Source organism: Centroberyx affinis, unplaced genomic scaffold, assembly GCF_046629955.1.
Source record: "Centroberyx affinis isolate AG114_WGS23_722 - 3 ecotype Tasmania unplaced genomic scaffold, CSIRO-AGI_Caff_v1 ptg008427l_1, whole genome shotgun sequence".
Lineage (NCBI taxonomy): Eukaryota > Metazoa > Chordata > Actinopteri > Beryciformes > Berycidae > Centroberyx > Centroberyx affinis.
In genome coordinates this window covers 2,697-19,105 of record NW_027284184.1, presented here as the reverse complement: position 1 = coordinate 19,105, position 16,409 = coordinate 2,697, and the positions used below count along the sequence as shown (strand labels likewise).

Sequence of the window (16,409 nt, the reverse complement as noted above, 5' to 3'; positions counted from 1 at the left end):
GCAAGAGAGACAAGAGAGTCCTCTCTCTCTCTCTCTCTCCTCTCCGGGGCTGAACTCCCCTCTTCCCCGTCTGTCTATCCATCCGTCTTCCTGCCTTTCCGAGTGTGTTTGGTAATGCTCCTTCATATGTGTGTGTGTTCCCCGAGGCTGCGGGGGCGGGGGGGGGGGGGGCCATACCGATGCCGCCTCCGTTCCAACTAATGGGACGGCGGCAGAATCCTCAACGATGGCCCCCCGACCGCACTCTCTCGCTCTCTCTCTCTCCGGTTTAATCTACTCCCCCCCCCCCCCCACGTCTTTGTTTTTTTGTGTCAAGCATTTTCCATAGCATCGATCCCCGTGGCCAAGCTCCATTTTTTTCCCCAAAAAAACGTATCTCATCTGCCATTTGGACTGAATTGACCCGAATCCACGCCCCGCAAACGACGCTTTGTAATAAACACAAATACAGCGTCAGGCACCCTTGATCCCCCCCCCGCTAATGAATATTAAATGATCTTATCGCGGCGTGGCGATCAATCGCGGGAGCTGGGGGCACGGGGGCTAATGGTGAAGCGAGGGGGGGGGCGAGTGTTATGGGAGCTATCCCGCCACCTCCACACACACATTAGTCACCCTGCGCCATTAGTCTGCAGCTCACTGGAGGCTCGACCCGGTGTATGTGTGTGTGTGTGTGTGTATGTGTGTGTGTGTCTGCTGTTCACCAAGCATGTGCTAACATGCAGTCATTAGGAGGTGCTAGCAATACAAAATGGTTATGGTTAAAACATTTCATAAACTTGCGCTGTCCATTTTTTATGTTCATTTTGTTTGATTATAGTATGCTTTTCATTAGGTAACACTTTACAATAAGGGTCACTAAGTTAAGGGTTACATAATGCTTAATAAGCATGAACTAACCTTTAATTAACAGTTAACTAATGTTTTATTTACTAATGGTGTTCATGTTAACTAAGGCATTAATTTATACATTTAATAGTTTATTAAGATGACTATTAAATAATGTATAAATTAATACCTTAGTTAACATGAACACCATTAGTAAATTATTACCAGACACATTAGTTAACTGTTAACTAACCCTTAACTTAGTGACCCTTATTGTAAAGTGTTACCCCTTTACTTTTGGCACACTGGTATTAAAATCATTTTTTTCACTTAAAAATTCTCAGCATCTTTTTTTTTTTTTATCTCTCTGTTGGTTGTTACGTGTGTGAGTATTTCCCTTCTCTATACTTTTTGCACCTTGTTGTATTTGCATATTGGTAAGAGTGCAGCTCTTTCTGCCCTTGCACATAGTGTGCATGAGACACAGTGCCTGCTAATATTTCTTAAACTCTACCTCTTAGTTGTCGGGGGCCTTGAAGCTAAATCTAAGCTGTGATGTGGCCCCTCCCCACTCTGAAGCTGAAACCATGTATGAAGATGAAGGGCTGGGGGTTGCATGTAGCGACAAGGTACAGACCACAGGGTTGGCGGCGCAGCATGCAACGTCATACCAGTAATTAATACTTACATAAATATCTGCACCATAAAATCCATCCTGGTAAACAACACTGCAGAGGATGCAAACACAAACAACAAACAAACAGACAAACAAACACACAATAAAACAAAAACATCCATATTAGTGCATGTTGACATGCAGGCACTGGGCTAACTACCAAGCCCTGTCTCCGCAGAGAGAGGTTCATTCAGTCCAAAAAAACACACCAGACACAAGAGGGGCGGAGCCAAAGGGGGAAGTACTGCAAGCACCCGCCTTCTCCGCTCTCTAGGGGCTGGGTAAGGAGGCTGGGGAGGTCCAAAAAGCTCTCTCGCTAGGCTAGGGTTAGGAGGAATTCTTTAGCTAAGAGTCAAATCAGCAAAATTAGAGCACAACAAAGTGTTTTTTATCTAAACAACTACTTCTAAGCATGCAATGTTCAGTGCGTGCAGTAGCATGATGACTTAAGGCAAGGCACTACAGGTGAAAATTTCCTTTGATCATATGTTGAAAAACACAAATACAAACACTTTTTGTATCATGGCTTTCATTTATTTTGTTATTAACGTATTTAAATGATCTAATATTTGCTAAAAACGTGCAATTTTGCATATCAATCAGAACTTTTTGTCCTGACTAAACTAAAACAAAAAAAATATTTACAATTTTTTTTTGAAAACTGTCAATTTTTTTTTACTGTTTTTATGTAAAAGACCCCATAAAGGAGAGATGACAAAAGATATCAAGAAAGCATGTGTAAATTACTAGCTATTTTTGTTCAGAAGCAGCATCGCAAATTTGGCGGCCATATCTACAAGTTGCATCCGGGGGAAATGTCATTTTGAGAAAATGTATGTTAAACATTTTTGTAGCTAATTTTATGCTTGGTGTACTTAATGCAGGTGGTAAAAAAAAACGTACAAATCAACTATTTCCAGTGGTTACTGATGATTGTATATTTTATGAAACGGTAACACTTTACAATAAGGGTCACTAAGTTAAGGGTTAGTTAATGCTTAATAAGGGTTAGTCAACGCTTAATAAGCATTAACTAACCCTTAATTAACAGTTAACTAATGTGAAATTTACTAATGGTGTTCATGTTAACTAAGGTATTAATTTATACATTATTTAATAGTTTATAAAGATGACAATTAAATGAGGTATAAATTAATACCTTAGTTAACATGAACACTATTAGTAAATGATTACCAGACACATTAGTTAGCTGTTAATTAAAAAAACTTAGCGACCCTTATTGTAAAGTGTTACCTATGAAACTACAGTAGCTCTAGAAGCAAAGGATGATAACATCTCAAAATTGATCAATCCAGCCAAAAATCACTGTGTTCACCTGTGGTCCCTCACCTTTACGCCCACTCTTGTGGATTAGGTGTAGCACTACGATTGAAACAATGCGGGCACACTGACACCCTCATCATGAGCTCATTACTACCTCTGCCTTTCCATTCTCGTGTCTCCTGTTCTGTGATGCTATCTCTGTCCCGTGATAAGAAAGCGCTATATGACCGAGACAAAAGCGGCGAGATTACAGTGTGTATGTGTGTGTGTGTGTGAGAAAGCATGTGTGTAAAAGAGCAGTCCTCATCTGGCTTCCAATAAAAGGCCAATACTATAGTGTCAGTGCCGCATTGTGACAGAGCTGCATTTAACGTTAAGAGCTCCTCAGAGAGCCCAGAGACTCCACGTCGGCCACAAGCTTCCAATTTCACTGGCAATTAGACTGCTTTAAGAGCATTTGTGCTATCTTTGATAATCAATAGCATCTCAAATGTCAAGGTGGCCCGGGGAGTGTTGTCCTCCCCCGTCTCAGTCATTAAAATGTGTTCTATGTGACCGCAGCCCGGCTACATACCGTCCACATCGGGCTGATGATTGCACATATCGGCTTATTGATAGGTTGTCATGTCAGGTTCCCAGAGAAATAGGAAAATAAATTGTATCAATATATATACACACACACACACACACACATGCACACACCAAGCCTCCTTTCCTAGCTCTGGCACAGGATTTCATTTGCACATCACCCCCCCCGAGACGGACATTTCTAATAAAAATACATCATAGACCGCATTAATAATTCACCGTATGACCACCGCCAGGGCAATTAAGCAGTGTGTGTAATGAAACTACAATCTCGGCTGCATATCTCTCTGTCAAGACAATGCCCAAGTGTTCGCCCAAACACCTGTCTTCCTGTCCCTGTGTGACGGGTTCCTAGGGTGCTGGTGAGGCTCTTAGCGGCAGTATTGTTAGTGGGAGGGCGTGTAACAACGCATTATGTAATAACACCGTATTATGTAATAACACGAGAAAATGTAATAAATTTTCACGTCATTATGTAATAACAACCAGTACTTAGATGTTTGTGTCAGTATAACACTCAGTGTCGTGCAGTTTCTATGTCTCTATGAACCCTCAAGTACAGTTTCTCTTAAACTAAGGAATACAGTGACACTTAATGTAGTTTTGACCAATGAAAGATACTAATCTACTGAACTAATAGTATCTTTTTAAAATGAATTTTGAGTCAGCATGATTCGTGCTAGAATGCATAAAATAAACATTGTTGTTATAATGTTACAACGATTTTTATGAATGAAGACATCCATTTTGGTTGGTTATTACATAATGCACCGTATAATTCCTTTTTCACAAAAAAAATGTGCAACTCTCGTATTTTGTAATAACCACCGCAATATGTAATAATTTATTACAAAATGCGGGGAAATGTATTACATATTGCGTTCAGGCTGTGTATTACAAAATGCGGGTGTTATTACATAATGAAGTGAAAATTTATTACATTTTGTCGAGTTGTTACATAATGCGGTGTTATTACATAATGAAGTGAAAATTTATTACATTTTGTGAAGTTGTTACATAATGCGGTGTTATTACATAATGCGTTGTTACAGGGCGCATGCATTTCAATCATCCATTCGTGATCACATAGAGAGCCTAAGTCCCTCCCCTTCCGGTGGACCACCATGGGACCTTATTTCGGAAAAAAATATGTACGGTAGTCAACGGCGAGAGACAAATAATTGTTTGATCCCGTTTGAATTGTGCCATGAATTACACATATGATGTTTTCTCAATTTAAAAGATAATTTTGCAAGTCAGGAAAGTCGCAGTTTCTCGTAAAACTGTTGAAGTATAAGACTCCGTAATTAGAAAGACTACACACCCAAAAGTGGCGTAAGTGACATCAGAACTTCCTCTCTCCACAAGCTACCCAGAGCCGCTGAAGCTCAGTCCCTCTCAGATAGCAGTAGTATTATACACAACCTGGAAGGTAGACAGTAAGAATGGATTTTAATTGCTTTAGGATAGTTTTAGTACAGTGGGGGCTAACGTTAACGCCGTGCCTGTGTGTTTCCTATGTTTCCTTCCATGTTGGTGTCGGTGACGTATATTGTGCGAGACGAGAGATGTAGTTCACTGAGCGGCTTCACACAAAACTAAACGTTACTTTACCGTTTTACGACAAACTGCCACTTTCTTGACTTGCAAAATTAGCTTTTAAATCAGTGGTTCTCAACGTGGGGTCCGGGGACCACCAGGGGTCCTTGAGGGGGTTCCAGGGGGTCCCCAGCAAATTGATTTAAGTGTTAAATTTCACCATTACTTCATTTACAAGAAGTTAACACAATTAGAGAATGTAGAAGAATGACTGTTTTGATCATAGTTTCACTGTTATCTCTCTACCTACAATACAGATAGTGATGGAACAAAATCATATTTAACAATAAAAATATTCTCAGATTTGGGTCCGAGAGGCAAAATCTCATCAAATGGGGGTCCGTGGCTCTAATGTGGACTAAATTAGGGGTCCTTGATATGAAAAAGGTTGAGAATCACTGTTTTAAATTGACAAAACTAAATCATATGTGTAATTCATGGCACAATTCAAACAGGATAAAACAATTATTTATCTCTCGCCGTTGACTACCGTACATATATTTTCCAAAATAAGGTCCCATGGTGGTCCACCGGAAGGGGAGGGACTTAGGCTCTCTATAGGTAATGGTCTCCTTCAAACTATGAGTCAGGTGGTTTGTATGCGGTGTGTTTTGTCTCAACTTTAGCTACATCATGGCAAAAAAAAACAACCTTGGAACAGGCACTATCTATACAGGGCTCTTGGACAAGATGATACAGCTGTGGGTGCTCTGTTCTTCTTAGGTGGGCATCATGCACCCACATCCTCTGTTTCAGAATGGGCTCCTCACCCACCTTCTTCAACAGCAAACAGAGCAGGAGCCATACGTATTATCAATAAGGCTGGTTATTATGATCACACTAATCCACTGTTTATAAAATCCCATGCTATGAAATTTAAGGATTTGGTATATTATAAAATAATGCAAATAATGTTCAGGGCTAAAACAAAGTCACTCCCAGACTGTGTACAAAGGTTTTTTTCAATGCAGGAGTGCAAATATGATTTGAGATGTTTGTAAGTTTACCGTACAAAAAGCTAAAAAAGGGATTAAAAGGAGATGTATTTCTATTGTTGGGGTTAAATTATGGAACAATGCTAATATCAATTTAAGAATGTGTAACTCGCTTTTGGTTTTCAAAAGAATGTTTTTTAAAGCTATTTTTGAGGGTTACAAGTTTGACTGATTTTTTATTTTACTATTATTTTTTATTTCTGGAGGGTAGCTTAAATTGATAAGAATGTAGGATAGGCATATATAAACATTATGCTTCTGCCTGTGGCTTTTCAGTCACTACTTAATACATAGATTGTTGATTTTGTTTATACTGTCTAGACTAGAGATGCAACGATTAATCGATTAGTTGTCAACTATTCAATTAATCGCCAACTATTTTGATAATCGATTAATCGGTTTGAGTAATTTTTTAAGAAAAATAAATCAAAATTCTCTGATTCCAGCTTCTTAAATGTGAATATTTTCTGGTTTCTTTCCTCCTCTATGACAGTAAACTGAATATCTTTGGGTTGTGGACAAAACAAGACATTTGAGGACGTCATCTTGGGCTTTGGGAAACACTGATCCACATTTTTCACCATTTTCTGACATTTTATAGACCAAACAACTTATCGATTAATCAAGAAAATAATCGACAGATTAATCGACAATGAAAATAATCGCTAGTTGCAGCCCTAGTCTAGACTGCTTATACTTATTGTATATTAGATTGTATATTATATTGTTTATACTTATTGTATTCTGTGTGATGACTGAATAAAATACTACTTCTACTAAAAAAAAGCCTCCTATCTGATCATGGCCTTAATGAACTTCCAACCAGCCTCCTTAGTCACCATTCGCTTGCAGTCGGAAACGAAATAAATCAAAGAAACCAACAGAATAATGACAATCAGATTTGACTGCCCACAATACACGGCTATCCTCGGCTTGTCTCCGGAGCATCCAACCATGGAGGGCCAGCCAGGGGGCCGTTGGTGGGGCTGGGAGTGCCTTGTTTTGGCGACTGGGTAAAAATGGAGGACCTCCCATTCCACCAAACAAAGCACCCTCCCTCGACAACACCACGGCACCGAGGCCAAATTGACAGTCATTTCCAATGAGTCCGTGCAAAGGTGCACGTCCCGGAGCATGCCCCGTTGGTTCGATTCTGCATGCTGTGGAGTGGGGGGTGGGGGGGGAGTGCGTTATTATCGTGAGGCAAGGCCGGCATGCACCGCTCCGCTGACTCTGCACGCCGTTATTCGGGGACTTGCCGTTGGAAAAGGAGAAAGAAAGGAGAGGCTAAAGAGAGAGAGAGAGAGACAGGGATGGAGAGGGTAGGAGAGGGCGCTCACCCTCCGTACGCCGGGATGTGGGGAGGCGGGGCGGCCGCCCGGAACGTGTTGTAGACGGTCCGTCCTCGACCTCGTAGGTGGGCTCCTCTGTACGCTGCTGCTGCACTGGCTGCTGGGTAGGGAAAACCTGGTACTGGAGAGAGAGGGAGAGAGAGAGAGAGAGAGAGAGAGAGAGAGAGAGAGAGATCAGGATCAGTAAATGAACCACACCTTCACAAAAACCAAACAAGGAAAAATGGGTAACACTTTATAATAACGATCACTATTAAGTCACTGATAAGGTGATTTGATCATAATTAAGTACTTATTGTGTGTGTGTGTGTGTGTGTGTGTGTGTGTGGTGTGCAGATGGTGAAGTAATGTATTCCCTTTCCGAGTAAAGCACCAGAAGCATGAAACTGGCAGCTTACAGGGAAAATCAACTCTGGTAATTTTTTGTCATCTTGATGAATCAGAAATGCTCATTATGCAAGAAGTGTAGGCAAGCCATTTCCATAGGACCTAAGTTTAAATAAAAACACTTATAATATAATATTGATACATGTGAAGTAATCATTATTTCATATTTATTACTCATTAATGAATGGTTAAGTAACAACAAATTGATTATTAGTTAATTTCCTACATTGTTTGCTAAGTAACTGTAAATGATATGGTGTACATTAATCATTCATTAAAGACATGTCATTAAATCAATACATTTATGTCGTACTATAACTCTTAAGAAATTAAATGATTTGTGATTGTCTTAGTAATTTATTAGTAATTTGCTATTATACAAATTAATCATTTTTAAATACCTAAAAAATGATTTGTAAAATATAAATAAGCATCATGTGGGCAGCTATTATAAATGTGCAACTGATGTTTACAATGCTTAATAAATGGTTAATAGGTGGTCTGGAAAATATAACTGAACATGATATGGTTCCTATCAAATCATTTGTCAGTCGTTTACAAATACTTAAGTATTTAAAGGTGTTTAACCTGGATAATAACAAATGGCTAAAATTGTTAACTAAGGCAATCATAGTTATAGTGCAACATATAAATGTTTTGATTTATTAACATGTCATAATCATTAAATAATGTACATACCATATTAATTAGTAAACAAAGTAGAAAATTAGCTAATCATCGATTAGTTATTACTTACCCATTCAATAATAATAAATAAATATTAAATAATGATTATATACATATATAATTAATGTGATTATTGGGTCAACTTAAAGGATTTTGGTGTCTGCAAAGGTAAGTGACAGCACTTCCACCGTTTTTGCAGAATGACCCAAGATGGTTTGGCTACAGTGGTAAGCAAAACATTATGATGTCACAGTGAAGTTGACCTTTGAACTTTTGGATATAAAATGTCATCACTTCATCATTTTATCCTATTGGACATTTGTGTGAAATTTTGTCATAATTAGTGTATGAATTCTTGAGTTATGGCCAAAAACGTCTTTTGTGAGGTCACAGTGACCTTGACCTTTGACCTTTGACCACCAAATTCTAGTCAGTTCATCCTTGAGTCCAAGTGGACGTTTGTGCCAAATTTGAAGACATTCCCTCCAGGCGTTCCTGAGGTATCGCGTTCACGAGAATGCGAGAGTCGCTCGAACCGACTAACCAAATCCCCACTCAGTTCCGTGAGTCGATACCTGAATCTCTCTGGTAGTGTGCGCGGTCGTGGGATGTGGTTGTCACTCTCCTTCAAAAGTGAACTATGGGTGAACTTCGCAGGATTAAACACTCCGATGAGGAGCGACAACCGGATTTAGCTGCAGCGTGTGTGCGTGGCCTTAGAGATGCATGTCGTGTTCGGTATGAGGGAAAGTTTCTCTGCAAAATCCCCCAAAGATTTGAGCGCTACTCCTTGTCTAGAACAAAAAAATATGTACAATTCCCACTTAGGGAACAGCGCATTGTATATTTTAAAAGCGCCCTGCAGAGCTGTACACCGGTATTTGAGAATTGCGTTTGAATTCCTCCGAGGATGTCTAGAAGTATTTCCCCATTTCAACCTGTTGTGGAAAAAGAAAGGTGAAGAGAAAGGTAAGCGGGAGAGAGAATGACAGAGGAGCGGAGCGATTGCCGTGGTATTATTATTAACTTATCATTAATCTTAATGGGGAGGGGGGGTGGGGGGGTGAAAACGACTGACACGAGGCTTAATTTGAGGGCTGGGAGGTGAGCGAAGGTTGAGAGGGAGATTGAGGTGCCATTTCCCACCCTAATTATACATCTCTTCAAAAAGGAGATCTAATAAAATGCTAATAGAAACAGTGAATCATTCATTGACCTGATGAAAAATGGAAGGTTTGAGCTAAAGGATAAGATTTTCTCAAAGAGACAGGGGGAGAGGGGAGGCCGGTAATTGTTCCTATTCATCTTTTGTCACCTTGATTCTTGGCCCCCGCCGGCCTATAGACCCCGAAAGGCACGAAGAAGACTATTCCCGACACCGCTCCGCTGGGTTTTCGATACGGAAGAAACGAATAAAAGTGTTTGGCACGCTGTAGTGCAGAGCATGTTGGACTCAACTGACTATACCGTATGAGTCACAGAAAACTGTCATAAATGGCTAATTTCACTGCAATACACCACACTCACAGTCACTTTCCACCGCATTTATAATTTCCAGGATGTCTGTCCTCATAGAAGTTTGTCATATCAAGAAATGAAAATGTTAATAAATGTGAATTATATAATTCTCACTCTAGCTATGACAGTCTTAATCCCACTCTAAATCCGGAATTTTCTGTTAGCGCGGATCAGTTGTACTGTGTGTGTGCTGCTGTACCCCTGTAGATTATTGGTTCTGGTTAGCATACACTATGTAGAGTGATCGTAGGCTCCATGCTAACACTTTAGCATACACTATGTAGAGTGATAGTAGGCTCCATGTTAACACTTTAGCATGCTATGTTGAGTGATAGTGGGTTCCATGTTAACACTTTAGCACTACGTAGAGTGATAGTAGGCTCCATGCTAACACTTTAGCATACACTATGTTGAGTGATAGCAGGCTCCATGCTAACACTTCAGCATAAACTATGTTGAGTGATAGTAGGCTCCAGCTAACACTTTAGCATACACTATGTTGAGTGATAGTAGGCTCCATGCTAACACTTTACAATACACTATGTTGAGTGATAGTAGGCTCCATGACTTTACTATACACTATGTAGAGTGATAGTAGGCTCCATGCTAACACTTTAGCATACACTATGTAGAGTGATAGAAGGCTCCATAGTAACACTTTTGCATACACTATGTAGAGTGATAGTAGGCCACTAGCATTATCCAAAGTCAGAAAACTGACTTTTTATTCACAAAAAGTTGTTAGTGGTATAATTTTATGGCCGGTATATTCATAAATTTAAAAAACAAAAACAAAACATCATTAACTCAGTATAACTGATGTAGCTAGGTTGTTTTTTTTTAAAGTATTTCAGGTGAGCAACCACATATTTATCCTACGTCTCCAATCGCTCACCACCTTCATGTCCTGTGGAAAGTAAATTAACCAATCTCCTTCACAAAACTGCCAGACTTAGCCGCATATCATTTATTACTTACCATTCAGCCTTAGATCTGCTAGATCTCCTATCACTCAACATAGTGTATGCTAAAGTGTTAGCATGGAGGTTAGTATGATAGTGGGAAGACCGACTCTTTTGGTATGATGGTATCAATAACAATCAATTCAGGACAGGTTCATCACCAGTCAATTTGTTGTTGTATTAAGTAGTATATTTTGTGTAAACCCAAATTAAACTGAAAAATTTCACTCCAAAATGACATATCCACCATTTAAAAAGTGACATCTACTGAATACTTTTAGCAGCTGAATCCTCTGTATTTTAGAGTTCTACAACTTCACGCAAAGATATATATTACAAAATTGATAACCAGTGTTTTATAAATGCACTCTTCAATTATAACCACAGTTCTAAGTAGTCTGTCACATTTACCTTATTTGTGGGATGTACTATCTTTTTCTTTTTTAATTATTCTCAGTCATGTCATTTGCGTTGCAGTATTGGCTTCCTGTCCTGTTTGGCAGTAAATGATGACTTGTTTAACACGAACAGCAAATGCTACCTGTTTGAAAGCCATGTCATTAGTAGCTTTACTTTATCACCGCTCCCAACAGTGTGTCCCTCAGTATTAAGAAAGAAACATAATTAATGTACACGCTTAATCAGCTTCCAACACGTACGTGTCGTTACTCATCCTCCCCCTCACTCTGCCTCTCGCTCTATCCATCTTCCTCTCTTTTTAGCGGTCTCTCGCCATATCTGTTGGTTTTTGCTCTCCCGTGTCAATTTTTCTCCATCGTTCACTTTCCATCTTCTACAGGAGTAGGGACTATGAGAAGCCGCGCAACTCCAGAATATCAATGGCTACGTTTCCATGCTGTTGTCCATACTCTGGTTAAGGTATAAGTTTTCATGAACCTTTGATACCTCCCTGTTACCATGAATAAACCAGTTAACAGAATATTCTCCCTCCCTCTTTGAGTGAGCAATAGTAGGGTAGCCGATGCCCAATTTTTTTTTCCTCAAACAACTTAATAAGCCGGCTGTAAACACTTTGCGATCTCAGGAAAGTAGTTCCGTAGCACAGAAAATAGTCCCCGTCGTGATGAAGAATTTCTTTCCATTTGAATTTGATTTGGTAATAACTACAACAGCCTGACTTTTCATGTTAACAGTTAGCGATTTTTAAAATGTAAACTATGTCTTTGTGAGCTGTATTTAAAGGTTTTTAGCTTACAATTGGAGCCAATGACATCCGGGTTGAAGGCTAAAAAGGGAACGTGGGAAGTCGGAAAGTATCGGGAGTAGAGCAAACGCATTGTTGATTTTGTTATTTTCATAGGATTTGTTCATGATAAGAAATGTATTTAAAAACACCAGCTGTATCCTTTAACCTTGTTTCTCATTGACCCAGTCAGTTAACCCGAGTAACCAGGTAAACAAGGGACTAATCTGGTGTCATTTATTACTGTCTACATCTAGTTTACATTTCCCCCAATCATGCTATATGTGGTTCAGTTGTGTAACATTTACCCGTTTCAACCTAGCTTTAAATGAACTGCTGTCCTGGACGTCTAAAAGTTTCAGAATGGTTCTGCTGTGGTAATGGGGTGTAATTTTTCGACAATGTCTTGTGGCTGATGATCTGCTAACAAACTGTCTGAGTGTAGTCTAGGCCAGTGGTTCTCAACGTGGGGTCCGGGGACCACCAGGGGTCCTTGAGGGGGTTCCAGGGGGTCCCCAGCAAATTGATGAACTGTTAAACTTCACTATTATTTCATTTACAAGAAGTACAAGAAGAACACAATTAGAGAATGTAGAAGAATGATTATTTTGATCATAGTTTCACTGTTTCTCTCTACCTACAATACAGATAGTCATGGGATTCTGGACAAAATCATATCTACCAATACAAATATTCTCAGATTTGGGTCAGAGAGACAAAATGTCATCAAATGGGACTCCGCGGCCCTAAAGTGAACTAAATTAGGGGTCCTTGATATGAAAAAAGTTGAGAATGACCGTTTTAAATTGACAAAACTAGGCCTCTCTCCTAAATGGCTGCAATCATTGCATATTAATGACACTCTAATTATTAATAGGCGAAAACCCGGAAAGCATGTCAACTGTTTGCATGTGCACGCACGCACACATACACACACACACACACACACACACACACACACACACACACACTAATGGTATTTTGGGTGCTTGAAAGGTGAGACAAAAGCGAATCAATAGGGAGCCATTTTGTAATTAAAAGAATGTGGGGGTGAATTAGGCAAACGACTGTCTGGAGAAATTGAAAATATTGATTTTAATTTACAAAATATATTTCATCCCTTTTAATGCCCTTGCAGAGACAATTAGGTTTCTTTCTCTCTCGTCCTTTATTTTTCTATGCTCTTTTTCTCCTCTGCCTCTTTTTTTATCCGTCCTCGTTCCTATTATCATAAAATCGGGATATTTTTCACCGTAATGGCCGTGGGTAATGACAGGTGGGGGTGGAGGGGGTGGGGTGGGGGGGGGTGCTGGTAGTGGTGGGAGGGCGGGTTCGGGAGAGGTCTAGGGGGGTTCCTCTGCATGTCAACACAGAAAGCGCTGTCTTTCCCCGAGTGTCTAGATGTGTGTGTGTGTGTGTGTGTGTTTGCAGCACACAGATGACAGTCCGCTGTTGCCTCTTGTGTGAGTCAGCATAGTGCTCAGGTCTATAAACAGACTTTGCATGGTTGCATGTTACTAGAAATGGAAGCAGAGCAGGAAGAGGTGAAGAAGATTAAGAAGGGGGGGGTGAAAAAAAGAGGAGAAAATGAGCGGGGCGGACAAACAGAATAAAGGGAACGAGGAGGAGGCAGATAACGGCAAGGACGATGGTGACGATAGGAGAAGGACATGTCCTCCTACCTGCATAGAATTCTGGACTGTAGACGGCGCCAACCACTGGATTTAACTTCCAGCCTGAAGAAAGACAGACAACAAGACAGAGAGGCACAGAGAGAGTCAGACAGCACACAGAATAATGTTTTATAGTTGAGGACAAGGCTGAAGAGATGGAACATTTCGGGAGAGTATCTATGTTCCCAGGGTCCAATGTTCCCAGCGTCCTATGTTCCCAGGGACCTATGTTCCCAATGTCCTATGTTCCCAGGGTCCTAAGTTCCCCAGTTCAATATTCTGTTAACACACATTAACCCTCCTATTGTGTTCTTTACACATTCATTTTCCAGCATCTCTCTGAGCTTCACCAAGACCAGGCTGTTTCTGTCACTGTGTCTTTAAGGCTCATTAATATTAACGACCCTCTGTTCTGATTGGCTAAGAGTTTCAAGAGTGAAACATGAGACGCCGCGGCCCGGCAGCTACAGGTAGGGAAAACTCTCCAGTAATAAACAATGACAACTGCTCAACCGCTTTGAAAAAAACACTTTGTTAGTCTATTATTTCTTACAAAAATGATAATGAGCGAACCTTTGTGACACCACAAAGTTGCAGAAGTAATCCAACTCCTTTATAATCAAATAGGCAAGGGAAATCCTGTTTTACACAATATGGGACCTTTAACATTTCTGATCTACACAATAGCTAATGTTACATAGCTAGTAGCTAGCATTAGTATTAGCAAATAGTTGCATGATAACATTAGTTGCTTTGCTAAATTATTCTGTTGGCTAGTTAGCTTGCTAAAGCCAAAAAGTAACTCTTCTCAAGCTACAACTCAGAGTGTTTTGGAGTAAGGCTAAAGACAGTCTACTGTCATAGTAACCTAAATTTAAATCAGACTGTTCACTTTTACTGAATCTACAGTCACACCACAACTATCTAGTATCAAGTATGCCTCTTTTTCCAGCCCTGGTTGTTATATATAAGACATTATTTGAGCAATTGCCGCCAGCCGTGGATGCTAGGAGTTTGATGATGTAACTGCAAAGCCTATATTTTTTACTATTCTCAGCACTGGACACACACTGATACTGATACAATATAAATGATCTTAGCCAAAAAATATCAGCATCTTCCTCTCGTGTCAGCAGATGAGTCAATCAACTGCTCATATTCATATCTATATTGTGATTAGTGTACATTTCATCCAAACTTAGAACTGTTTAGTTTCATCAGAAGGGCCTTCTTAGTCTGCATTGGCCAGAAGCACTAGGCAGATCGACCGCAAATTTCTTTTCACTTTGGAGACCCACACACATTGAGTTAATTAAACCTGCCATTGACCTGCTGTTCTTCTCTATGTCTTATCTTTGAAGTCTGAAGTGTGTGGTTTATAATACCGGGTTGCTGCTACCTGAGGTCTTCCGGGTCTGATCCAACTCCATGCCTTTTAGAGCAGTGTTTCCTGACCATGCGGCAGCCCAAGAGTCTGCAGGTTTTCATTCCATCCAAAAATCCAAAAACACCATCTGATTAGTTCCTCACCTCTGGCTGAAGGTATGCAAATGAGTGAAATCAGCTGTTCTAATGACTGGTTGGAATGAAAACCCGCAGACTCTTTGGCCTCCGTGGTACATGTTCCACTGCCTTAGAGCCCATTTTCTGCCTCTACAGGGCAAAACAGATTTGATGCATGGACTAAGAGGTCCAGACATTAGCCTGCCCACAAAAGCTTTGACCGTAAAAAGTGTCAAAAAGACAATCTTCCAAAGTACTGACTGCAGGTAAAGTTCCTGTTCCCTGTCAGTGGTTGCAAACACTGAGCACAAACAAAGTCCTTTCAAACGAATGGTATTGCATATCGGTTGTAGTTTGTGAAAGCCTACAGTAGAAGCCATTAGTGTTGTCACGATACCAGATTTTTGTCTCCACTACAATACCAAATTTAATATCTAAAAATTCAGCTTTTGCACAGGGGGTTTGGTGTTGGTTGGGTTTCTGTCTTTGTCGGCTCTGTAGGTGGAACTGTTGGATCCCAGTCCACCTGAACTAAAACAGTTTAAAGCCCATCTAGTGGGCCGCCTGTCCTTCATTAGCACTGAAACCTATTTGTTTTTTATTGGATATTAAGTAGAACTGAACAGATACTATATTGTAACACAGTGTCTGTCAAATGAATAGCTGAAAAAAAGAACAAAATCTGAAGTTTCTATAGAATTCCTCTGCAACAAGGAAGCTGCACTCAATATGCAGTTGATGTACTGCAGCAAGCCTGTGGTAAAAACAGTGGAACTTATACAATGGCATCATCTGTATAAGGTTTTATATGAGGGTTATTGAAGGTCTTCAGGTCTTTCACATCTTCAACAGCACAGATAAACACTGAATTGGCCTTACCATTTGCATATGGGTTGACGGTCTTCTTATTTGTCATTACTCGGGCTGTTGCATTGTTGACCTACAGCAGGTAGAGAGAGGACTCCATGAGTTATGACACTTGGAAGTCAGTGAGCGGTGTACTGATTAAAGTAAAGGTGCATGCATATTTTTTCCTAATGTTGTGAACAAAGAAAATGTTCCAAAACATCTGCAGTACATAGGGTCATGACAAACATCCATATCATTTGGATTTTTTGTTTTAGAAATTGCATTCAGAAACACTAAAAACCAC

At 40.0% G+C, this 16,409-nt stretch overlaps 1 protein-coding gene across 1 annotated transcript; it reads right to left on the bottom strand.

Moving 5' to 3' along the window:
- Window positions 1–1,516: 1,516 nt before the first annotated feature.
- Window positions 1,517–16,192, bottom strand: LOC139640135 (RNA binding protein fox-1 homolog 1-like; the record flags this gene model as incomplete). Its single annotated transcript, XM_071514305.1, has 4 exons — window positions 16,136–16,192; window positions 13,763–13,816; window positions 7,311–7,443; window positions 1,517–1,556 (listed from the first exon to the last, which is right to left on the bottom strand). Coding segments are annotated over exons 1-4 (264 nt in total), but the record flags the coding sequence as incomplete, so codon positions are not given.
- Between the last annotated feature and the right edge of the window lie 217 nt (window positions 16,193–16,409).